The sequence below is a fragment of the Ranitomeya variabilis genome, chromosome 6, assembly GCF_051348905.1.
Source record: "Ranitomeya variabilis isolate aRanVar5 chromosome 6, aRanVar5.hap1, whole genome shotgun sequence".
Lineage (NCBI taxonomy): Eukaryota > Metazoa > Chordata > Amphibia > Anura > Dendrobatidae > Ranitomeya > Ranitomeya variabilis.
In genome coordinates, this window is record NC_135237.1 from 556,472,222 (window position 1) to 556,498,565 (window position 26,344).

Sequence of the window (26,344 nt, forward strand, 5' to 3'; positions counted from 1 at the left end):
TCCGACTTTCGCTCGGTAAAAAATATTGATTTCCAATAATTGGACGGAAGTAATCTTCCACTTTGCAGCAGAAGGTGTTGAGCTTCATGGGGCTTCATGGGGCGACCTCCATCATTATGTCAGCTGTCCTTGTATTTTTCAATGTCGTGAGACAAGAGAACATTTGTTTTTCGAATTTTCCAGATCTCGGACTACCTGTACATCCACTGCCATGTGCAGAACTAAGCCCCTGCTGCCCCGACTTGAGGGTCTACTATGTAACACATAGATATAGGAGGATATATTTATGATGTGTACAAAAAATAATTATTTATTATTATTATTTTTTTTTTACTTATTTTCGACTTATGCAGCGAAATAAGTTGAAAATATTTTATTTATTTTTTTAACAATCATCGAAAAGGTACAAATATTATTATTTTTTTTTTTTAAAGCTATTTTTATCACAATATATTATTTTTTCAACCCATATGATAAAACAGCACAGAAATAAACAACACCAGAATTGCTTTTTGGGGTCACTTCAACTCCTCCCAAACAAATGCAAAAAACTGTTTTAAAATATTAAATAAGAAAGCTTGATCTGCTAGACAAAAAAAATGTCACATAGCTCCGTCCGTGGATAAAATTAAAAAAAAGTTGTAACTCCCTTTTAGTTTGTTTACAAAACAAACCAACTTTAATATAAAAATAAATAAATAAAAATAATTAAATAAATAAAAAAATAAAAAAACAATTCTCCTTATATAATATTATAGTACTACTCTGTTATGATGTCATTTTATACGAGATGTTGTAGGATCTCACTATTTTTGCAGTTATGATTACTTTTGTACTTCGTTTTACCTTTCTTTTTTTTTTTTATGGTTGTTGTCTAACTCACTTCAATAAATAAAGTTTAGGGTAAAAAAAAGGAAAATAATTTTAAAAGCAGTAAAATAAAATATATATATATATATATATATATATATATATATATATATATATATATATATATAAAAACTATATAAATTTAATATTGCCATAACCATACTAAATTGTAAAAAAAAAAAAAAAATAGCAAAACTCTATTTTTTTTTCACCATTTCACTTCACCTAATTTCCCCCCCCTTTTCAGTAGACAATATGGTATATCTTCATGTACTTACAGGCAGTCCTCGAGCCCCCTCTCTGCCTGGAGGTCCCAGCTCTCCTGGTTTCCCCTACGGAAAATAGAACATAATTATCAGATGGCAAATACATAGAATAAAAGCTGACGAGGAGAGTCAGTTCGCCCACAGGAGCACGCACGGAACAATTGGTGCTGCAACTGGTGTTAAAGATTAGGAAAGTTAAATCCAGCTTCCAGGAGCATCCATTTAAAAAGTCAAAATAATTCTATTAGAAAAAGATTTCTAAAAAGATATCGCAATGACATCACAATCATAAAAGCAGACGCATTTCAGACGTAGCCTTCTTTAGCCATTGTCACTAAAGACAGTTGCGTCTGAAACCCGTCTGATTTTATAATTGTGATGTAGTTGCAATTTTTTTTTTAGACATTTTGTTTTACTAAAATTATTTTGGATTTTTAAACAGATGCTCCTGAAAGCAAGATTTACTTTTCCCTAATGATAAACATAAAACAAAAGTTGCAAAATGACAGAATATAATGATAAAACACTGTTGCAATCATCTATTTGAGTTAGACAATAATGGTTTCCAGCATCATGATCTTCCATTGAAAGCCATGATTTTATCAGAGATTAAAATCAGAAAAAAGCGCAATAGCAACACCAAAAAAATCTATTAAGAATCTGTGCAAACGGGTTTCAGATGCATTTCGTCATTGAGAATTGCTAGGACTAAAGACGTATGTCTGAAATGCGTTTGCACAAATTTTTTATGATTTTTTTTTTTTGCTTTTGGTATTGCGACATTTTCGGATTTTAGCTAAAAGTCAGCAGCACATCTCTCAGCAGCACATCTCTACTCTGGAATGTGATCTGCTACCGACAATACGAAAACTATATTAGGACTAAATGATCATTTTAACTATAATAAAGGCCTTTGTAAAAAGGGTCTTGAAAGATGTACCCATCGACTTGTGAGATGGACGATTAGATCCCGTTCTGCATGCCCACAAAAGACTTTGCTACTCTTGGACAGTAGAGGGGCTAAAGCTTGTGTCCATAGAGGTGGTCTAAGACAGTAAAGAAGTTAATGGCTATGTTCCTGGTGGGCTAGGGAAATATAAAATGTAATTGCTTTGTCCCTGATGTCCCAGGGAAGTAAAGAAGCAAAGTGAAATATGCCTCGTTACACAGTAGGTAATATTTATGTTCCTGAAAGGTTAGAAAAGTGAAGAAGATGATTGTAATGTTCCTGGTGGTCTATGAGGTAAAGGTAATGTTGGTGGTCTAGTAAATAGGTAAGGAGCGGTAATGTCCCTGGTGATCTAAAGAAGTAAATAAGATAATGCTAATGAATGCTAAAGGTAATGGAAATGTCCCCAATGCTTCAAAGAAATGAAAAAACGAATGAAAATGTCATTAGTGGTTTAGGGCAGTGAAGAAGGTAATGGTAAAGTTCCTGTTGGTCTTATGCAAGAAAAAAGGTAAAGGTAATGACCCTGGTGGCCTAGGGAAGTGAAACGTTTAATGGTAAGGTCCCTAGTGGTCTGCAAAAAGTGAAGAAATGGTAATGGTAAAGTAGCTGGTGGTTTATAAGGTAATAATAATGTTCCTGGTGGTACAGGGAAGAAAAAAAGATAATGGTGATCTCCCTGGTGCTCTAGAGAAGTGAAAAAGTAATGACTGTGTCAATAGTGGTTTAGGGCAGTAAAGAAGGTAATGGTAATATATCTTGTGCATTAATGACCCTTGTCGTCTAGGGAAGTTAAGAAAGTAATGGTAAAATCCTTTGTGGCCTAAGAGGTCCCTCATGTAATCTTAGATCCTCCTACTCTCCTCCACACTTATTTGTTCCTCACACAACCGCCTCCAAGATTTCTCCCGAATATCCCCCATCCTCTGGAATTCCACGCCTCAACACGTCCGACTATCAACCACCCTCAGATCCTTCAGATGGAACCTGAAAACCCATCTCTTCAGGAAAGCCTACAGCCTGCAATAACCATTCTGCCGCCTCACCACCACCGGAGCTGTCGCCTCACCACCACCAGAGCTGCCGCCTCACCACCACCCGAGCTGCCACCTCACCACCATCAGAACTGCCGCCTCACCAACCACCAGAGCTGCCGCCTCACCACCACCGGAGCTGTCTCCTCACTACCACCAGAGCTGCTGCCTCACCACCACCAGAGATGCTACCTCACCAACCACCAGAGCTGCCACCTCACCACCATCAGAGCTGCTGCCTCACCACCACCAGAGCTGCCGCCTCACCACTATCAGAGCTGCCGCCTCACCACCACCGGAGCTGTCACCTCACCAACCACCAGGGCTGCCGCCGCACCACCACCAGAGCTGACCGCCTCCCCACCACCAGAGCTGCCACCTCACCACCACCAGAGCTGACCGCCTCACCACCACCAGAGCTGACCGCCTCACCACCACCAGAGCTGACCGCCTCACCACCACCAGAGCTGCCGCCTCACCACCACCAGAGCTGCCGCCTCATCACCACCAGAGCTGCTGCACCGCCGACCTTCTGTCTCTTCCCCATTATTAAACAAGAAAAAGAAGCGCACATAGAGTAATACCTTCAGGTATCGCAATCACCTGGACCCCCACAAAACAGACTCACCTGGTCTGGTTGTGATAAGTCACAACTCCCTTGGATAAGCACGTATGGTCGCAGCAGGCTCCCGGCAAACAGTATGGATCCACATGGAAAGAAATAGAACCGGAGGATAGAAGCCGCGCAGACCACAATAAAGGTAACAGAGTTACACACACACTCTGTTTATTAGCCTACGCGTTTCGTGGCAAACAGGCCACTTCATCAGGGCATCCCTGATGAAGTGGCCTGTTTGCCACGAAACGCGTAGGCTAATAAACAGAGTGTGTGTGTAACTCTGTTACCTTTATTGTGGTCTGCGCGGCTTCTATCCTCCGGTTCTATTTCTTTCCATGTGGATCTTCCCCATTATGGCGTAGAATGTAAGCCCACAAGGACAGGGCCCTCTCCCCTCTGTACCAGTCTGTCATTGTAAACCAGTTTACTGTAAATGATATCTATAACTTTGTATGTAACCCCTTTCTCATGTACAGCACCATGGAATTAATGGTGCTATATAAATAAATAATAATAATAATAATAATAATAATAATAATAAAATAGGTAATAATAATGTTTTGGGTGGCCCAGGGAAGTAAAAAAGGTAATGGCGATGTTCCCGATGCTCCAGAGAAGTATAAAAGAGTAATGAAAATGTATTTGGTGGTTTAGTGCAATGAAAAAGGCAATGGTAATGTCCCTTGTGGTCTATAAGGAAATAATAACGTCCATGGTGGTTTAAGGCAGTGAGGAAGCTAATAAGAATGTCCCTGGTGGTATTGTGCATTATAGAAGGTAATTGTAATGACTCTGGTGGTTTAGGTAAGTAAAGAGGTTAAAGGTAATGTAAAGTGTTCTAGAGAAGTGAAGGAGGTAATGGTAAATTCCCTGGTGGTCTATAGGGTAATGAAGATGTTCCTGGTGGACTAGGGAAGTACATAAGTTTATGAAAATAGCCATGGTGGATATTACAGCATTAAAGAAGGCAATCGTAATGTCCCTGGTGGGCTAAGAAAGTGAAGAGCATAATGGTAATATCGCCAGTGAACTGGGGCAGGTAAGAAGATAACGATGAACTCCATAGCGGTCCAGGACAATGGTATTCAATGGAAATCTGTCTGACGGAGAAGGTAATGTCCTAGAAGTGTGAAGTAATGATGATGTCCCTGGTAGAGCTGGGCAGCTAAAAAGTGAATCTTAACGACCCTGGTGGTCTGAGGAGTGATGATGGTAAAGGCTACGTCCCTGTTGGTGTAGTGCAGTCATTAATAATAATGGACCTGGAAGTCTAGTAAAGTGATGAAGGTAATGATTATGTCTTTCATGATGTAAGGAAAGGGAAATGTTATTGTCCCTGGTGTCCTAGGGACAGCGAAAAACACAGATTTTAACCCTGGACACAATAACTGTAGAGCGACCGGTCATTGTATCTTTGGAGCGGCTCCCGCTGGGTAAGATGGCGAGTTATGCTAAACAGCGCTAATGCGATGCCGCCCCGCGCACACTGCACCCAAAACATATAAAATAAATAATATGAGAATTATTCATCAAGGTTTTCTATCTCCAGCAAAGGAAATGTCAGCGGCACCAAGAACCAAGGAGGGCCGGTGATCAATGACTGCACCGCCGTGTTTGTACTCGCTGCTTGTTGTGTTGACTCTGATAAGCTCAGCGTGCGCTGCCTGCATTAATATGCCAGACAACATGGGGAAAGCAGGAGGATGAAACATTCAGGAGATGTACACACCAGCAACAGCCCTGCACCAAAATAAATACAACCCAGCACTGTAGATACACCGCAAACCAGTGCACCAGTGTATGTGCTCATACCGTACTCTGCAGTATTACACGTCAGACCTCAATAACACGTATGTAAGGATTATCGTCTTATCACTCATACCAAAAGATGAATTCAGAAGAACATTACTTATATTTTTGTTGTTTAGGAGCAGTATTATAGTAGTTATATTCTTGTACATAGGGGCAGTATTATAGTAGTTATATTCTTGTACATAGGGAGCAGTATTATAGTAGTTATATTCTTGTACATAGGGGCAGTATTATAGTAGTTATATTCTTGTACATAGGAGCAGTATTATAGTAGTTATATTCTTGTACATAGGAGCAGTATTATAGTAGTTATATTCTTGTACATAGGAGCAGTATTATAGTAGTTACATTCTTGTACATAGGGGCAGTATTATAGTAGTTATATTCTTGTACATATGAGCAGTATTATAGTAGTTATATTCTTGTACATAGGGGCAGTATTATAGTAGTTATATTCTTGTACATACGAGCAGTATTATAGTAGTTATATTCTTGTACATACGAGCAGTATTATAGTAGTTATATTCTTGTACATAGGGGCAGTATTATAGTAGTTATATTCTTGTACATAGGAGCAGTATTATAGTAGTTATATTCTTGTACATAGGAGCAGTATTATAGTAGTTATATTATTGTACATAGGAGCAGTATTATAGTAGTTTTATTCTTGTACATAGGGGCAGTATTATAATAGTTATGTTCTTGTACATAGGAGCAGTATTATAGTAGTTATATTCTTGTACATAGGAGCAGTATTATAGTAGTTATATTCTTGTACATAGGAGCAGTATTATAGTAGTTATATTCTTGTACATAGTGGCAGTATTATAGTAGTTATATTCTTGTACATAGGAGCAGTATTATAGTAGTTATATTCTTGTACATAGGGGCAGTATTATAGTAGATATATTCTTGTACATAGGAGCAGTATTACAGTAGTTATATTCTTGTACATAGGGGTAGTATTATAGTAGTTATATTCTTGTACACAGGGGCAGTATTATAGTAGTTATATTCTTGTACATATGAGCAGTATCATAGTAGTTATATTCTTGTACATAGGGGCAGTATTATAGTAGTTATATTCTTGTACATAGGGAGCAGTATTATAGTAGTTATATTCTTGTACATAGGGGCAGTATTATAGTAGTTATATTCTTGTACATAGGAGCAGTATTATAGTAGTTATATTCTTGTACATAGGAGCAGTATTATAGTAGTTATATTCTTGTACATAGGAGCAGTATTATAGTAGTTACATTCTTGTACATAGGGGCAGTATTATAGTAGTTATATTCTTGTACATATGAGCAGTATTATAGTAGTTATATTCTTGTACATAGGGGCAGTATTATAGTAGTTATATTCTTGTACATACGAGCAGTATTATAGTAGTTATATTCTTGTACATACGAGCAGTATTATAGTAGTTATATTCTTGTACATAGGGGCAGTATTATAGTAGTTATATTCTTGTACATAGGAGCAGTATTATAGTAGTTATATTCTTGTACATAGGAGCAGTATTATAGTAGTTATATTATTGTACATAGGAGCAGTATTATAGTAGTTTTATTCTTGTACATAGGGGCAGTATTATAATAGTTATGTTCTTGTACATAGGAGCAGTATTATAGTAGTTATATTCTTGTACATAGGAGCAGTATTATAGTAGTTATATTCTTGTACATAGGAGCAGTATTATAGTAGTTATATTCTTGTACATAGGGGCAGTATTATAGTAGTTATATTCTTGTACATAGGAGCAGTATTATAGTAGTTATATTCTTGTACATAGGGGCAGTATTACAGTAGTTATATTCTTGTACATAGGGGTAGTATTATAGTAGTTATATTCCTGTACACAGGGGCAGTATTATAGTAGTTATATTCTTGTACATATGAGCAGTATCATAGTAGTTATATTCTTGTACATAGGGGCAGTATTATAGTAGTTATATTCTTGTACATACGAGCAGTATTATAGTAGTTATATTCTTGTACATAGGGGCAGTATTATAGTAGTTATATTCTTGTACATAGGAGCAGTATTATAGTAGTTATATTCTTGTACATAGGAGCAGTATTATAGTAGTTATATTATTGTACATAGGAGCAGTATTATAGTAGTTATATTCTTGTACATAGGGGCAGTATTATAGTAGTTATGTTGTTGTACATAGGAGCAGTATTATAGTAGTTATATTCTTGTACATAGAAGCAGTATTATAGTAGTTATATTCTTGTACATAGGAGCAGTATTATAGTAGTTATATTCTTGTACATAGGGGCAGTATTATAGTAGTTATATTCTTGTACATAGGAGCAGTATTATAGTAGTTATATTCTTGTACTTAGGGGCAGTATTATAGTAGTTATATTCTTGTACATAGGGGCAGTATTATAGTAGTTATATTCTTGTACATAGGGGGCAGTATTATAGTAGTTATATTCTTGCACATAGGGGCAGTATTATAGTAGCTATATTCTTGTACATAGGGGCAGTATTATAGTAGTTATATTCTTGTACATAGGAGCATGTTGTGAACTATACTTCTTGGCTCCCTCTTGTGGTCACTAGTGGTTTTGGCACTTGGATTGTCCTTTCCCAGGTTGGCACTCACCTGCTTCCTTAGGCCTGGGGTGTTGCTATTTAAACTCCCTGGATTCTCAGTCCAGTGCCTGGCATCGTTGTAATCAGTTCATTTCTGTTTGCTCCTGTCTTCAGGTCCTGGTTCCTTGCAAGATAAGCTAAGTCCTGCTTTCTTATTTTTGATCATTTGCATTGTTTATATTTTTGTCCAGCTTGTACAAAATGTGATTCCTGATATCGCTGGAAGCTCTAGGGGGCTGATATTCTCCCCCCACACCGTTAGTCGGTTTGGGGGTTCTTGGATATTCAGTGTGGATATTTTGCAGGGTTTTTTGCTGACCATATAAGTCATCTTACTATATTCTGCTATTAGTCAGTGGGCCTCTTTTTGCTAAAATCTAGTTCATTCTTACGTTTGTCTTTTCTTCTTACCTCACCGTTATTATTTGTTGGGGGCTTGTATTACTTTGGGGTCTTTTCTCTGGAGGCAAGAGAGGTCTTATTTTCCCTGATAGGGTTAGTTAGTTCTCCGGCTGGCGCGAGACGTCTAGGATCAACGTAGGCACGTTCCGCGGCTACTGTTAGTGTTTGCGCTAGGATCAGGTATATGGTCGGCCTAGTTACCACTTCCCTATGAGCTGGTATTTATGTTTGCAGACTTGCTTTAATCTCTGAGATCCCCTGCCATTGGGATTCATAACAGTATGCCAGGCCAATAAATAGTTAATGCATTGCTGAAGTGGGATTAAAAGAAAAGAAGTTCTGAGTTTTTGTTTTTTTTTTCTTCCTCCCCATTATCTCTGAGTGGCTTGAAGCTTTGCTGCAGACATGAATGTTCAGACCTTGATTACTAGTGTGGATCAGCTTGCTGCACGAGTGCAGGGCATTCAGGATTTTGTTGTTAGCAGTCCTATGTCAGAGCCTAAGATACCTATTCCTGAGCTGTTCTCTGGAGATCGATTTAAATTTAGGAATTTTAGGAATAATTGTAAATTGTTTCTATCTTTGAAACCTCGTTCGTCTGGAGATTCAGCTCAGCAAGTTAAAATTGTTATCTCCTTCTTGCGTGGCGACCCTCAAGATTGGGCTTTCTCGTTAGCGCCAGGAGATCCGGCATTGGCGGATGTTGATGCGTTTTTTCTGGTGCTCGGATTGCTTTATGAGGAGCCTAATCTTGAAATTCAGGCAGAAAAAGCTCTACTGGCCATCTCTCAGGGCCAGGATGAAGCTGAGGTGTACTGCCAAAAATTTCGGAAATGGTCCGTGCTTACTCGATGGAATGAATGTGCTCTGGCCGCAAATTTCAGAAATGGCCTTTCTGAGGCCATTAAGAATGTGATGGTGGGTTTTACAATTCCTACAAGTCTGAATGATTCTATGGCGCTGGCTATTCAGATTGATCGGCGTTTGCGGGAGCGCAAATCCGCTAATCCTCTGGTGGTGTTGTCTGAACAGACACCTGTCTCAATGCAATGTGATAGAATCCTGACTAGAACCGAACGACAAAATCATAGACGTCAGAATGGGCTGTGTTTTTACTGTGGTGATTCTACACATGTTATATCAGCATGCTCTAAACACCTAACCAAGGTTGTCAGTCCTGTCACCATTGGTAATTTACAGCCTAAATTTATTTTGTCTGTGACTTTAATTTGTTCATTGTCTTCCTACCCTGTTATGGCATTTGTGGATTCAGGTGCTGCCCTGAGTCTTATGGACTTGTCGTTTGCCAAGCGCTGCGGTTTTGTCCTGGAGCCTTTAAAAGTTCCGATTCCTCTCAGAGGAATTGATGCTACGCCACTGGCAGAAAATAAACTGCAGTATTGGACACAAGTGACCATGTGCATGACTCCTGAACATCGGGAGGTGATTCGTTTTCTTGTTCTGCATAAAATGAATGATTTGGTCGTTTTAGGTCTGCCATGGTTACAGACTCATAATCCTGTTTTGGATTGGAAGGCTATGTCTGTGTCAAGTTGGGGTTGTCAGGGAATTCATTGCGATTCTCCGCCGGTGTCTATTGCTACTTCTACTCCTTCAGAAGTTCCTGAGTATATGTGTGACTATCAGGATGTATTCAGTGAGTCCAGGTCCAGTGCTCTTCCTCCTCATAGGGACTGTGACTGCGCTATAGATTTGATTCCTGGCAATAAATTTCCTAAGGGACGATTATTTAATTCGTCTGTACCCGAGCATGCCGCGATGCGTTCTTATGTCAAGGAGTCTTTGGAGAAGGGGCATATTCGTCCATCCTCTTCCCCTCTTGGTGCGGGATTCTTTTTTGTGGCCAAGAAAGACGGGTCTTTGAGACCTTGTATAGACTATCGGCTTCTGAATAAAATCACTGTTAAGTTTCAGTATCCTTTGCCACTATTGTCAGACTTGTTTGCTCGGATTAAGGGTGCCAAGTGGTTCACCAAGATAGATCTTCGTGGTGCGTACAACCTTGTGCGCATTAGGCAGGGAGATGAATGGAAAACTGCATTCAATACGCCCGAAGGTCATTTTGAATACTTGGTGATGCCCTTTGGGCTTTCTAATGCCCCTTCAGTGTTTCAGTCCTTTATGCATGATATCTTCCGGAAGTATCTGGATAAATTTTTGATTGTGTATCTGGATGATATTATAGTTTTCTCGGATGATTGGGATTCTCATGTAAACCAGGTCAGGATGGTGTTTCAGGTTTTGCGTGATAATGCTTTGTTTCTGAAGGGCTCAAAGTGTCTCTTTGGAGTGCAGAAGGTTTCCTTTTTGGGTTTTATTTTCTACCCTTCTGCTGTGGAGATGGACCCAGTCAAGGTCCGAGCTATTCATGATTGGACTCAGACCACGTCTGTTAAGAGTCTTCAGAAGTTCTTGGGGTTTGCTAATTTCTACCGTCGCTTTATCGCTAATTTTTCTAGCGTTGTTAAACCTTTGACGGATATGACCAAGAAAGGTTCTGATGTGGCTAATTGGGCTCCTGCAGCCGTGGAGGCCTTCCAGGAGCTGAAGCGCCGGTTTACTTCGGCGCCTGTTTTGTGCCAGCCTGATGTCTCACTTCCCTTTCAGGTTGAAGTGGATGCTTCTGAGATCGGTGCTGGGGCTGTTTTGTCGCAGAGAGGCTCTGGTTGTTCTGTGATGAGACCATGTGCCTTTTTCTCTAGGAAGTTTTCGCCTGCTGAGCGGAACTATGATGTTGGTAATCGGGAGTTGTTGGCCATGAAGTAGGCATTTGAGGAGTGGCGTCATTGGCTCGAGGGTGCTAAGCATCGTGTGGTGGTCTTGACTGATCACAAAAATCTGATGTATCTCGAGTCTGCTAAGCGCCTGAATCCTAGACAGGCTCGTTGGTCATTGTTTTTCTCTCGTTTTGACTTTGTGGTCTCATACCTGCCTGGTTCGAAGAATGTTAAGGCTGATGCTCTTTCTAGGAGCTTTGTGCCTGACTCTCCTGGAGTCTCGGAGCCAGCTGGTATTCTTAAAGAGGGAGTAATCGTGTCGGCCATATCTCCTGATTTGCGACGTGTGTTGCAGAGATTTCAGGCTGGTAGACCTGACTCGTGTCCACCCGACAGACTGTTTGTTCCTGATAAATGGACCAGAGTCATTTCCGAGGTTCATTCCTCGGTGTTGGCAGGGCATCCGGGAATTTTTGGTACCCGAGATTTGGTGGCTAGGTCCTTTTGGTGGCCATCCTTGTCACGGGATGTGCGGTCATTTGTGCAGTCCTGTGGGACTTGTGCTCGGGCTAAGCCTTGTTGTTCTCGTGCTAGCGGGTTGCTTTTGCCCTTGCCCGTCCCGAAGAGGCCTTGGACACACATTTCCATGGATTTCATTTCTGATCTTCCGGTGTCTCAAGGAATGTCTGTCATCTGGGTGGTGTGTGATCGTTTTTCCAAGATGGTCCATTTGGTACCCTTGCCTAAGTTGCCTTCCTCTTCCGATCTGGTTCCTTTGTTTTTTCAGAATGTGGTTCGTTTACACGGCATTCCGGAGAATATCGTGTCCGACAGAGGATCCCAGTTTGTGTCCAGATTCTGGCGATCTTTTTGTGCTAAAATGGGCATTGATTTGTCGTTTTCATCTGCCTTCCATCCTCAGACTAATGGTCAACTGGAGCGAACTAATCAGACACTGGAGGCTTATTTGAGATGTTTTGTTTCTGCGGACCAGGATGATTGGGTGACCTTCTTGCCATTGGCTGAGTTTGCCCTTAATAATCGGGCAAGTTCCGCTACCTTGGTTTCGCCATTCTTCTGCAACTCTGGTTTTCATCCTCGTTTCTCCTCAGGTCATGTTGAGTCTTCTGACTGTCCTGGGGTGGATTCTGTGGTGGATAGGTTGCAGTGGATTTGGAATCATGTGGTGGACAACTTGAAGTTGTCACAGGAGAAGGCTCAGCGTTTTGCCAACCGCCGCCGCGGTGTGGGCCCCCGACTTCGTGTTGGGGAATTGGTTTGGTTGTCTTCTCGGTATGTTCCTCTGAAGGTTTCCTCTCCTAAGTTTAAGCCTCGCTTTATTGGTCCTTATAAAATTTTGGAAGTTCTTAACCCGGTGTCTTTTCGTTTGGATCTTCCTGTGTCGTTTGCCATTCACAACGTGTTCCATAGGTCTTTGTTGCGGCGGTACGTTGTGCCTGTGGTTCCTGCTGTTGAGCCTCCTGCTCCGGTGTTGGTTGAGGGTGAGTTGGAGTACGTGGTGGAGAAGATCTTGGATTCTCATCTCTCTAGACGGAGGCTTCAGTATTTGGTCAAATGGAAGGGCTATGGTCAGGAGGATAATTCCTGGGTGGTCGCCTCGGATGTTCATGCGGCCGATTTGGTTCGTGCCTTCCACGCTGCTCATCCTGATCGTCCTGGTGGTCTTGGTGAGGGTTCGGTGACCCCTCCTTAAAGGGGGGGTACTGTTGTGAACTATACTTCTTGGCTCCCTCTTGTGGTCACTAGTGGTTTTGGCACTTGGATTGTCCTTTCCCAGGTTGGCACTCACCCGCTTCGTTAGGCCTGGGGTGTTGCTATTTAAACTCCCTGGATTCTCAGTCCAGTGCCTGGCATCGTTGTAATCAGTTCATTTCTGTTTGCTCCTGTCTTCAGGTCCTGGTTCCTTGCAAGATAAGCTAAGTCCTGCTTTCTTATTTTTGATCATTTGCATTGTTTATATTTTTGTCCAGCTTGTACAAAATGTGATTCCTGATATCGCTGGAAGCTCTAGGGGGCTGATATTCTCCCCCCACACCGTTATTCGGTTTGGGGGTTCTTGGATATTCAGCGTGGATATTTTGCAGGGTTTTTTGCTGACCATATAAGTCATCTTACTATATTCTGCTATTAGTCAGTGGGGCTCTCTTTGCTAAAATCTAGTTCATTCTTACGTTTGTCTTTTCTTCTTACCTCACCGTTATTATTTGTTGGGGGCTTGTATTACTTTGGGGTCTTTTCTCTGGAGGCAAGAGAGGTCTTATTTTCCCTGATAGGGTTAGTTAGTTCTCCGGCTGGCGCGAGACGTCTAGGATCAACGTAGGCACGTTCCCCAGCTACTGTTAGTGTTTGCGCTAGGATCAGGTATATGGTCGGCCTAGTTACCACTTCCCTATGAGCTGGTATTTATGTTTGCAGACTTGCTTTAATCTCTGAGATCCCCTGCCATTGGGATTCAGGAGCAGTATTATAGTGGTTATGTTCTTGCACATAGGGGCAGTATTATAGTAGTTATATTCTTGTACGTAGGAGCAGTATTATGGTAGTTATATTCTTGTACATAGGGGCAGTATTATAGTAGATATATTCTTGTACATGGGGCAGTATTATAGTAGTTATATTCTTGTACATAGGAGCAGTATTATAGTAGATATATTCTTGTACATAGGGGCAGTATTATAGTAGTTATATTCTTGTACATAGGGGCAGTATTATAGTAGTTATATTCTTGTACATAGGGGCAGTATTATAGTAGTTCCATCTTTCTGTCCTTCTGTCTTTCTGTCTGTCATGGATATTCATTGGTCGCGGCCTCTGTCTGTCATGGAATCCAAGTCGCTGATTGGTCGTGCCACGACCAATCAGCGACGCGCACAGTCCGGAAGAAAATGGCCGCTCCTTACTCCCCGCAGTGCCAGCACTCAGTGCCCGGCGCCCGCATACTCCCCTCCGGTCAGCGCTCACACAGGGTTAATGCCGGCGGTAATGGACTGCGTTATGCCACAGGTACTGTACTCCGTAACCGCTGCTATTAACCCTGTGTGTTCCCAATTTTTTACTATTGATGCAGCCTATGCGGCATCAATAGTAAAAAAATTTAATGTTAAAAATACTAAAAAAAAACCAAAAAACCTGCTATACTCACCCTCCGTAGTCCGCTGAGCCGCTCGCGCCGGCCGCCATCTTCCGTTCCCGGCGATGCATTGCGAAATTACCCAGAAGACTTAGTAGTCTCGCGAGACCGCTAAGTCATCTGGGTAATTTCGCAATGCATCCTGGGAACGGAAGATGGCGGCCGGCGCGAGCGGCTCGGCGGAGCTTCGGTGGATCCCAAGCGTCGGTAACCGCTTTCTGGATCCAAGCGCCAACGGAAGGCGAGTATATAACTATTTTTTATTTTAATTCTTTTTTTTTAAGAGGGATATCATGCCCACATTGTTATGTATGTAGCCTGCGCAATATACAACGTGGGCTGCGCAATATACAACGTGGGCTGCGCAATATACAACATGGACTGCGCAATATACTACGCGGGCTGCGCAATATACAACGTGGGCTGCGAATATACTACGTGGGCTGCGCAATATACAACGTGGGCTGCGCAATATATTACATGGGCTGCGCAATATACTACGTGAGCTGCACAATATACAACGTGGGCTGTGCAATATACAACGTGGGCTGTGCAATATACTACGTGGGCTGCACAATACTATGTGGGCTGCGCAATATACAACATGGGCTGCGCAATATACTACGTGGGCTGCGCAATATACAACGTGGACTGCGCAATATACTATGTGGGCTACGCAATATACTACATGGGCTGCACAATATACTACGTGGGCTGCGCAATATACTATGTGGGCTGCGCAATATACTACGTGGGCTGCACAATATACTACGTGGGCTGCGCAATATACTACGTGGGCTGCGCAATACACTACGAGGGCTGCACAATATACTACATGGGCTGCGCAATAAACGTGGGCTGCGCAATATACTACGTGGGCTGCGCAATATACTACGTGGACTGCGCAATATACTATGTGGGCTGCGCAATATACTACGTGTACTGTGCAATATACTACTTGGGCTGCGCAATATACTACGTGGACTGCGCAATATACTACGTGGGCTGCGCAATGTACAACGTGGGCTGCGCAATGTACAACGTGGGCTGCGCAATATACTACGTAGGCTGCGCAATGTATTACGTGGGCTGCGCAATGTACTACGTGGGCTGCGCAATGTACTGCTTGGCTGTGCAATATACTACATAGGCTGCGCAATGTATTACGTGGGCTGTGCAATATACTACGTGGGCTGTGCTATACACTATGCATACATATTCTAGAATACCCGATGCGTTAGAATCGGGCCACCATCTAGTAGTAGTTATATTCTTGTACATAGCAGCAGTATTATAGTAGTTATATTCTTGTATATAGGGGCAGTATTATAGTAGTTATATTCTTGTACATAGGAGCAGTATTATAGTAGTTATATTGTTGTACATAGGAGCAGTATTATAGTAGTTATATTCTTGTATATAGGGGGCAGTATTATAGTAGTTATAATCTTGTACATAGGGGCAGTATTATAGTAGTTATATTCTTGTACATAGGGGCAGTATTATAGTAGTTATATTCTTGTACATAGGAGCAGTATTATAGTAGTTATATTCTTGTACATAGAGGGCAGTATTATAGTAGTTATATTCTTGTACATAGGGGCAGTATTATAGTAGTTATATTCTTGTACATAGGAGCAGTATTATGGTAGTTATATTCTTGTACATAGGAGCAGTATTATAGTAGTTATATTCTTGTACATAGGAGCAGTATTATAGTAGTTATATTCTTGTACATAGAGGGCAGTATTATAGTAGTTATATTCTTGTACATAGGGGCAGTATTATAGTAGTTATATTCTTGTACATAGGAGCAGTATTATAGTAGTTATATTGTTGTACATAGGAGCAGTATTATAGTAGTTATATTCTTGTATATAGGGGGCAGTATTATAGTAGTTATAATCTTGTACATAGGGGCAGTATTATAGTAGTTATATTCTTGTACATAGGGGCAGTATTATAGTAGTTATATTCTTGTACATAGGAGCAGTATTATAGTAGTTATATTCTTGTACATAGAGGGCAGTATTATAGTAGTTATATTCTTGTACATAGGGGCAGTATTATAGTAGTTATATTCTTGTACATAGGAGCAGTATTATGGTAGTTATATTCTTGTACATAGGAGCAGTATTATAGTAGTTATATTCTTGTACATAGGAGCAGTATTATAGTAGTTATATTCTTGTACATAGAGGGCAGTATTATAGTAGTTATATTCTTGTACATAGGGGCAGTATTATAGTAGTTATATTCTTGTACATAGGAGCAGTATTATAGTAGTTATATTCTTGTACATAGAGGGCAGTATTATAGTAGTTATATTCTTGTACATAGGGGCAGTATTATAGTAGTTATATTCTTGTACATAGGAGCAGTATTATGGTAGTTATATTCTTGTACATAGGAGCAGTATTATAGTAGTTATATTCTTGTACATAGGAGCAGTATTATAGTAGTTATATTCTTGTACATAGAGGGCAGTATTATAGTAGTTATATTCTTGTACATAGGAGCAGTATTATAGTAGTTATATTCTTGTTCATAGGAGCAGTATTATAGTAGTTATATTCTTGTACATAGGAGCAGTATTATAGTAGTTATATTCTTGTACATAGGGGCAGTATTATAGTAGTTGTATTCTTGTACATAGGAGCAGTATTATAGTAGTTGAATTCTTGTACATAGGGGCAGTATTATAGTATAGTACACAATATAAAATTCATGGTTTGCTGTACTTCGTGTACAAGTACATGATCAGCTACACTGACTTCTGACCTCAAAGCCTCCAATTGCTCACACTGATGCAGTTGCTAGATTGTCTACATTCGTCTGACCGGGTGTTTGAACATGGTGCTGTGTATAATAATAATTTATTTGTTTAATTTTTAATCATACATTTTGTATTTTTAGTCATTTGTCTAAAACTATCTGATGAAAGGATGATCTGCTGACTGTTTCCACAAAATCAGTCCAAGCATTTATTAACTTGCCACTGCCACGTTATTGAATATAAATGACATACTGCTTCCCCAGGTGCTCCCGGTTTTCCGTCTTTTCCGTCTTTGCCTGTGATGCCCTTAAAAAAAAGAAAACATTTATTATTATCAGTATGGAAAAAAAAAAATCCTCACTTCCAGATGTCCCACAGACATCACCACTATAAAATAATAAGCACTGCCTTATACTTAAAGGAGTTGCACGGGACAGTCCCTACTTTTAAGAAGCGTCCCTGGACAACAAGTTGATGCATGTAATGCAGGACTGGACAGGTTATCCAAAAGAAAACGTCAATAAATAATGATCCTAAAGAAGGACACCAGCCTCCTCTGTTAACTATTGGTAACATTTCTCAAGGGTGCTTTCACATTGGGTGCTTACGTCCTCGTACATTGGGATTCGGGCGTATGTGCCAATGGGGCCATAGTGTCACGAATGGATACGGGTATGTCCGGCGGATGACCCAACATATGGGCACAATGGGATCATAACGGGAAGAAAGGAAGGTCCTAACGGTTGGGAACAAGGGATGGAACACCTGCTGACACCAACCTATGCCTGTCCCTAAGATCCCTTAAAGCCCTATGTGGGTCCTCTCCGTCGCCTTCACGTGCCTAGTACCTGGCTGTCACCTCTACTAACCCTGGATAGTGCTCTGCCCTAAAGCCCTATGTGGGTTCTCCCCTCCGTCACCTTCACATGCCTAGTCCCTGGCTGTCACCTCTACTAACCCTGGATAGTGCACTTTGCTAAAGCCCTATGTGGGTCCTTCCCTCCGTTGCCTTCACGTGCCTAGTCCCTGGCTGTCACTTCTACTAACCCTGGATAGTGCATTGGCCGGTAAGGATGCTAGCCTCACCAATGCTGGGGATATTACACAGGGAAAGAGCTGAGCTCCACAGCAGCAGAGTAAACGGCACCAGGATAACAGGACTCCAACATTGACAATAGCACAGTCACAGGAGAGCTCCACACACCTAGCTGGTCTGCATAGAAGAGACTCTATAACCGACGATCAGCTGATGGGTCATGTAACTATTGAGCGGACGTGGGAGTGGCTACCAACCAACATCACCTGACCAGCCTAAAAGAAGCTACCAGGAAGAGACTGATATTAACTCTTGCTAGTCCAAAGGAAAATAAACTACATTTAAATTCCAGCAGACCCAAAGATGCCAGGAATCCCCAACCGATTCATGATACAAGAAAGATATATATCTTGGTACCGTGTTAGCCAGTAAAAGGTATCAACCACTGAGGACTCTCAATTCTAAATATTTTTCTAACCGATTCATGACATATAGACAATAATGGTGCCGACATATTGCGCGTGCATTCTGACATGCATCATTTTAAGGAGCGTTTGCCTACTGGAGGCGGACATCCAGATATAGCAGACTGCGCCTAAATATCCGATGTAAGCCTCAATGGGACCAAAGAACGCAATGTGAAAGCACCCTAGTAAGGTACAGTATATGAAATTTTCTAAAGCGATCTCTAATAACAAGTTGTACTGACCGGTAGTCCTGATATTCCAGGTGGGCCTTTGGGTCCAGGTGGTCCTTCCTTCCCCTGAAATAAACAGAACATTTTTGAAAATTAAAATTGCACAGAACATTTATTATTAAATAAAAAGTCAACTATAATTCAAAGCGTACTTAAGTTATTTCATTTTGTATTAGTTAAAAAGCATGAAAAAAGCAAGTTTGAATTTGACTTGCTTTTCCTATTTGCTGTCGTTTTCCTGCAATGAGAATATCTACCTTCCGCCTTCTCTCAGACATGCAGCATTGGCAGTTCCAGAGCAGTTCTCTAAATCACGTTCCTGAGCTCTTAACTTGTCCATATACTGTGATCTTATAAGGAAATGTAGTGATATCAGTGTAGACTCGGAACAAACACTGACAGACCATTAATGGAGGTAACAGAATGAAGCTTCTCACCAGAAATGTCACTCAAGTAGGAGAACCAGTAAGTGAAGTGATTGTAAGAGCTATGAGCTGCTCAGGAGACAACTGCAGACTACCCCTTCCATATCATTATGCATTGCAACATTGGGCAATCCTCACGCTGTCCTCCAATACTAATACTCTACTGATACTACCTGTTCTGTACATAAGACTTGTAGCAACATAACTATCAGCACAGACAGAGTGACAATGACTGATAACTCCTCTATATAGAGCAGATAACACAGGATCCACCATTCACAATAGGTGATGTCACAGCTCACCTCCTCCTCCTGTACAATGACTGATAACACCTCTATATACAGTAGATAACACAGGATCCACCATTCACAATAGGTAATGTCACAGCTCACCTCCTCCTGTACAATGACTGATAGCACCTCTATATACAGTAGATAACACAGGATACACCATTCACAATAGGTAATGTCACAGCTCACCTCCTCCTGTACAATGACTGATAACACCTCTATATACAGTAGATAACACAGGATACACCATTCACAATAGGTAATGTCACAGCTCACCTCCTCCTGTACAATGACTGATAACACCTCTATATACAGTAGATAACACAGGATCCACCATTCACAATAGGTGATGTCACAGCTCACCTCCTCCTCCTGTACAATGACTGATATAACACCTCTATATACAGTAGATAACACAGGATCCACCATTCACAATAGGTGATGTCACAGCTCACCTCCTCCTCCTGTACAATGACTGATAACACCTCTATATACAGTAGATAACACAGGATACACCATTCACAATAGGTAATGTCACAGCTCACCTCCTCCTGTACAATGACTGATAACATCTCTATATACAGTAGATAACACAGGATCCACCATTCACAATAGGTGATGTCGCAGCTCACCTCCTCCTCCTGTACAATGACTGATATAACACCTCTATATACAGTAGATAACACAGGATCCACCATTCACAATAGGTGATGTCACAGCTCACCTCCTCCTCCTGTACAATGACTGATATAACACCTCTATATACAGTAGATAACACAGGATCCACCATTCACAATAGGTGATGTCACAGCTCACCTCCTCCTCCTGTACAATGACTGATAACACCTCTATATACAGTAGATAACACAGGATACACCATTCACAATAGGTAATGTCACAGCTCACCTCCTCCTGTACAATGACTGATAACACCTCTATATACAGTAGATAACACAGCATCCACCATTCACAATAGGTGATGTCACAGCTCACCTCCTCCTCCTGTACAATGACTGATAACACCTCTATATACAGTAGATAACACAGGATCCACCATTCACAATAGGTGATGTCGCAGCTCACCTCCTCCTCCTGTACAATGACTGATAACACCTCTATATACAGTAGATAACACAAGATCCACCATTCACAATAGATGATGTCACAGCTCACCTCCTCCTTCTCCTGTACAATGACTGATAACACCTCTATATACAGTAAATAACACAGGATCCACCATTCACAATAGATGATGTCACAGCTCACCTCCTGCTGTACAATGACTGATAACACCTCTATATACAGTAGATAACACAGGATCCACCATTAACAATGGGCAATTTCACAGCTCACCTGCTACATCTCCCTTCATAATGACCTTTCTGCAGATTAGACATTGCTCAAAAAATGAATCTATAGATGTGGGAGTCAGAGTCAGTCTACTGATGCTTATGTCTATGTGGCTTCTGTTAACTCCAGGAAGGGTGAGTCTACTGTAGTATTAGACTTAGTGGACTTGATGTGAAAATTGCTAGATTTGTAAAAAAAACAACAATGGTTCATTTTGTAGTGATAGCTTCAGTTTAATATTAGTATCAGATAGCCAGGTCTGTAGTTGGACAGGTCCTCTACTGTCATTCAAGGGCATTTCTGGACATAAAATGACCCTCATGACCTTTATTTTGGAGACATATATTCTAAGAAATTCCACTAGAATCTGCCCTGGGACCTAATAAAAGATCATCGAGGGCTGTAAATGGCCCTGGGGCCTGAGGTTCCCCACCCCTGCCCTAAGGTCTAATCTGATCATAGCTTATAGTTAGGGTCTGACACATATCTCCTACTACGGCATCCATTGCAGAGTGACAATCTCTCAAAACCATCTTCATGCAGCTCATTGGGTTTTTTGTCAACGTTGGACTGGCCAACCATAATTTTAGTAAATCATCTGGAGGGCACATGAGAGATCGAGGGTCTAGCAGAAGACCAAACCATTTGAAGCCAATCACTTTCTAAAGGTGGACAGAAGGGATCCCGACGTGGTGGTTGGATCTAGGTTCAAAGATCGTTAAACCACCATGGACGATAGTATTATAAATGGTCTATGGTAGGCTTCGAGGGCCCTATTAAAGGTTTTATATTAGCACCCAGGACCTTCAAGCTAATGGTGGACCTCAGAATAATATCTTGAATCCAACTTTACCCATCATCAAGCCTTCCACATTTGCATGGCATTCGCCATTCCAAAACTCTGGACATCTTTGGAAACTTGGGTGAAGTCCCCTATGGGCCTTAATGTTGACTTTGTGGTTGCCTCCAAACATCTGAAGATGACTCAGAAACAAAAGGCACGTAAACGTTTTCAGGTAACAATTTTGGGTTGAGGATACGGTAAGCACTGGGTTTTATTGTTTCTTGATATTGCTCTCCAGTAAACACGGCTCATTAGCCAAGTCGCTCTGCTGTTTGCCCTCAATTCCTAGAAGCAATTTTGGTTTTCCTCGTCTCCGTTTCTTCAATCTCGGAATTCAATCAGCGCTCAGCAGTTTCCCGTGGTGACGAGAAGCCGTTATGAGCTTGTCTCTTTTGTCTCAGTAAATCACCTTTCTACAGACGGTGTTCATAGCGGGAGTCGGACCCTGCCTTCTGGTACGTGAGAACACTGGGCAGGGGGTCCAATGTGTTTTCATGTAAACGTGGAGAACACGACCACCCAGTAGGTATTGCAGAACATTTCTACATTAACCTTCTCGCAACACCATTTGTACTGATCTTCTAGGGATTAATTGCGTAAAATTGCACGGAATCTGGCTGTTTGTTTCATTTTAGGAATTTTCCCTTAAAGAAAAACTCATTTCTTTATAAATCTTTAGTGGAAATATTACTTAATTTGTGCATGAAAAATAATGAAAGCAGATGCAACGATGGCCCCTATTCATCAAAGTGGTTAGATCAGGAAACTGGTGTAAAACACTTTGAAAAGTTGCAAAAGTTTTAAGTAATAGGGAGATGCAAAAATATGTAGAGACGTTTGGTGTTTTCACACCTGACTTAGAACGTTGTGCCAAAATGAGCGGGCTGGGGCGTAGCAAGAGGGATGGGGGGGCGCTCACTTATTCGCCTTCTCAAAAGTGGCAGCAGTTTTTAGGGCAGAAATGTTACTCCAGTTCCTGAAACCCCCTGACAACAATCGGCAAATTGATTAACCCCTTCACCCCCAAGGGTGGTTTGCACGTTAATGACCGGGCCAATTTTTACAATTCTGACCACTGTCCCTTTAGGAGGTTATAACTCTGGAACGCTTCAACGGATCTTGGCGATTCTGACATTGTTTTCTCGTGACATATTGTACTTCATGATAGTGGTAAAATTTCTTTGATATTACCTGCGTTTATTTGCAAAAAAAATGGAAATTTGGCGAAAATTTTGAAAATTTTGCAATTTTCCAACTTTGAATTTTTATGCCCTTAAATCACAGAGATATGTCACACAAAATACTTAATAAGTAACATTTCCCACATGTCTACTTTAAATCAGCACAATTTTGGAACCAAATTTTTTTTTTGTTAGGGAGTTATAAGGGTTAAAAGTTGACCAGCAATTTCTCATTTTTACAACACCATTTTTTTTTTAGGGACCACATCTTATTTGAAGTCATTTTGAGGGGTCTATATGATAGAAAATACCCAAGTGTGACACCATTCTAAAAACTGCACCCCTCAAGGTGCTCAAAACCATATTCAAGAAGTTTATTAACCCTTCTGGTGCTTCACAGGAATTTTTGGAATGTTTAAATAAAAATGAACATTTAACTTTTTTTCACAAAAAATTTACTTCAGCTCCAATTTGTTTTATTTTACCAAGGGTAAGAGAAGAAATTGGACCCCAAAAGTTGTTGTACAATTTGTCCTGAGTACGCTGATACCCCATATGTGGGGATAAACCACTGTTTGGGCGCATGGGAGACCTCGGAAAGGAAGGAGCGCCGTTTGACTTTTCAATGCAAAATTGACAGGAATTGAGATGGGACGTCATGTTGCGTTTGGAGAGCCACTGATGTGCCTAAACATTGAAACCCCCCACAAGTGACACCATTTTAGAAAGTAGACCCCCTAAGGAACTTATCTAGAGGTGTGGTGAGCACTTTGACCCACCAAGTGCTTCACAGAAGTTTATAATGCAGAACCGTAAAAATAAAAAATCATATTTCTTCACAAAAATTATATTTACACCCCCAATTTTTTATTTTCCTAAGTGTAAGAGAAGAAATTGGACCCCAAAAGTTGTTGTACAATTTTTCCTGAGTACGCTGATACCCCATATGTGGGGGTAAACCACTGTTTGGGCGCATGGGAGAGCTCGGAAAGGAAGTAGCACCGTTTGACTTTTCAATGCAAAATTGACAGGAATTGAGATGGGACGCCATGTTGCGTTTGGAGAGCCACTGATGTGCCTAAACATTGAAACCCACCACAAGTGACACCATTTTGGAAAGTAAACCCCCTAAGGAACTTATCTAGAGGTGTGGTGAGCACTTTGACCCACCAAGTGCTTCACAGAAGTTTATAATGCAGAACCGTAAAAATAAAAAATCATATTTTTTCACAAAAATTATCTTTTCACCCCCAATTTTTTATTTTCCCAAGTGTAAGAGAAGAAATTGGACTCCAAAAGTTGTTGTACAATTTGTCCTGAGTACGCTGATACCCCATATGTGGGGGTAAACCACTGTTTGGGCGCATGGGAGAGCTCGGAAAGGAAGTAGCACCGTTTGACTTTTCAATGCAAAATTGACAGGAATTGAGATGGGACGCCATGTTGCGTTTGGAGAGCCACTGATGTGCCTAAACATTGAAACCCCCCACAAGTGACACCATTTTGGAAAGTAGACCCCCTAAGGAACTTATCTAGATGTGTTTTGAGCGCTTTGACCCACCAAGGGCTTCACAGAAGTTAATAATGCAGAGCCGTAAAAATAAAACAAAAATTTTTTCCCACAAAAATTATTTTTTTAGCCCCCAGTTTTGTATTTTCCTGAGGGTAGCAGGAGAAATTGGACCCCAAAATTTGTTGTCCAAGTTGTCCTGAGTGCGATGATACACCATATGTGGGGAGAACCACTGTTTGGGCGCATGGGAGGGCTCGGAAAGGAAGGAGCGCCATTTGGAATGCAGACTTAGATGGAATGGTCTGCAGGCGTCACATTGCGTTTGCAGAGCCCCTAATGTACCTAAACAGTAGAAACCCCCCACAAGTGACACCATGTTGGAAAGTAGACCCCCTAAGGAACTTATCTAGATGTGTGGTGAGCACTTTGACCCACCAAGGGCTTCACAGAAGTTTATAATGCAGAGCCATAAAAATAAAAAATAAAATTTTTCCCACAAAAATTATTTTTTAGCCCCCAGTTTTGTATTTTCCCGAGGGTAACAGGAGAAATTGGACCCCAAAAGTTGTTGTCCAATTTGTCCTGAGTGCGCTGATACCCCATATGTGGGGGGGAACCACCGTTTGGACGCATGGAAGGGCTCGGAAGTGAAGGAGCGCCATTTGGAATGCAGACTTAGATGGAATGGTCTGCAGGCGTCACATTGCGTTTGCAGAGCCCCTAATGTACCTAAACAGTAGAAACCCCCCACAAGTGACACCATGTTGGAAAGTAGACCGCCTAAGGAACTTATCTAGATGTGTGGTGAGCGCTTTGACCCACCAAGGGCTTCACAGAAGTTTATAATGCAGAGCCGTAAAAATAAAACTAAAAATTTTTCCCACATAAAATATTTTTCAGCCCCCGGTTTTGTATTTTCCCGAGGGTAACAGGAGAAATTGGACCCCAAAAGTTGTTGTCCAATTTGTCCTGAGTGCGCTGATACCCCATATGTGGGGGGAACCACCGTTTGGATGCATGGGAGAGCTCGGAAGGGAAGGAGCGCCATTTGGAATGCAGACTTAGATGGAATGGTCTGCAGGCGTCACATTGCGTTTGCAGAGCCCCTAATGTACCTAAACAGTAGAAGCCCCACACAAGTGACCCCATTTTGGAAACTAGACCCCCCAAGGAACTTATCTAGATGTGTTGTAAGAACTTTGAACCCCCAAGTGTTTCACTACAGTTTATAACGCAGAGCCGTGAAAATAAAAAATCTTTGTTTTTCCCACAAAAATTATTTTTTAGCCCCCAGTTTTGTATTTTCCCAGGGGTAACAGGAGAAATTGGAGCCCAAAGGTTGTTGTCCTATTTGTCCTGAGTACGCTGATAGCCCATATGTTGGGGTAAACCCCTGTTTGGGCACACGGGAGAACTCGGAAGGGAAGGAGCACTGTTTTACTTTTTCAACGCAGAATTGGCTGGAATTGAGATCGGACGCCATGTCGCGTTTGGAGAGCCCCTGATGTGCCGAAACAGTGGAAACACCCCAATTATAACTGAAACCCTAATCCAAACACACCCCTAACCCTAATCCTAACAGTAACCCTAACCACACCTCTAACCCTGACACACCCCTAACCCTAATCCCAACCCTATTCCCAACCGTAAATGTAATCCAAACCCTAACCGTAACTTTAGCCCCAACCCTAACTGTAGCCTTAACCCTAGTCCCAACCCTAGCCCTAATGGGAAAATGGAAATAAATACTTTTTTTTTATTTTTCCCTAACTAAGGG

General features: G+C 41.3%; 1 protein-coding gene across 1 annotated transcript in view; it reads right to left on the minus strand.

Moving 5' to 3' along the window:
* COL22A1 (collagen type XXII alpha 1 chain) overlaps window positions 1–26,344 on the minus strand; it is a 528,277-nt gene that overhangs the window by 60,666 nt on the left and 441,267 nt on the right. The window contains exons 52-54 of the mRNA XM_077271275.1: window positions 18,977–19,030; window positions 17,484–17,537; window positions 1,149–1,202 (exon numbers count right to left, since the gene is read on the minus strand). Of these exons, the coding sequence (XP_077127390.1) occupies window positions 1,149–1,202; window positions 17,484–17,537; window positions 18,977–19,030 (162 nt within the window). The remainder of the gene's footprint in view (window positions 1–1,148; window positions 1,203–17,483; window positions 17,538–18,976; window positions 19,031–26,344) is intronic.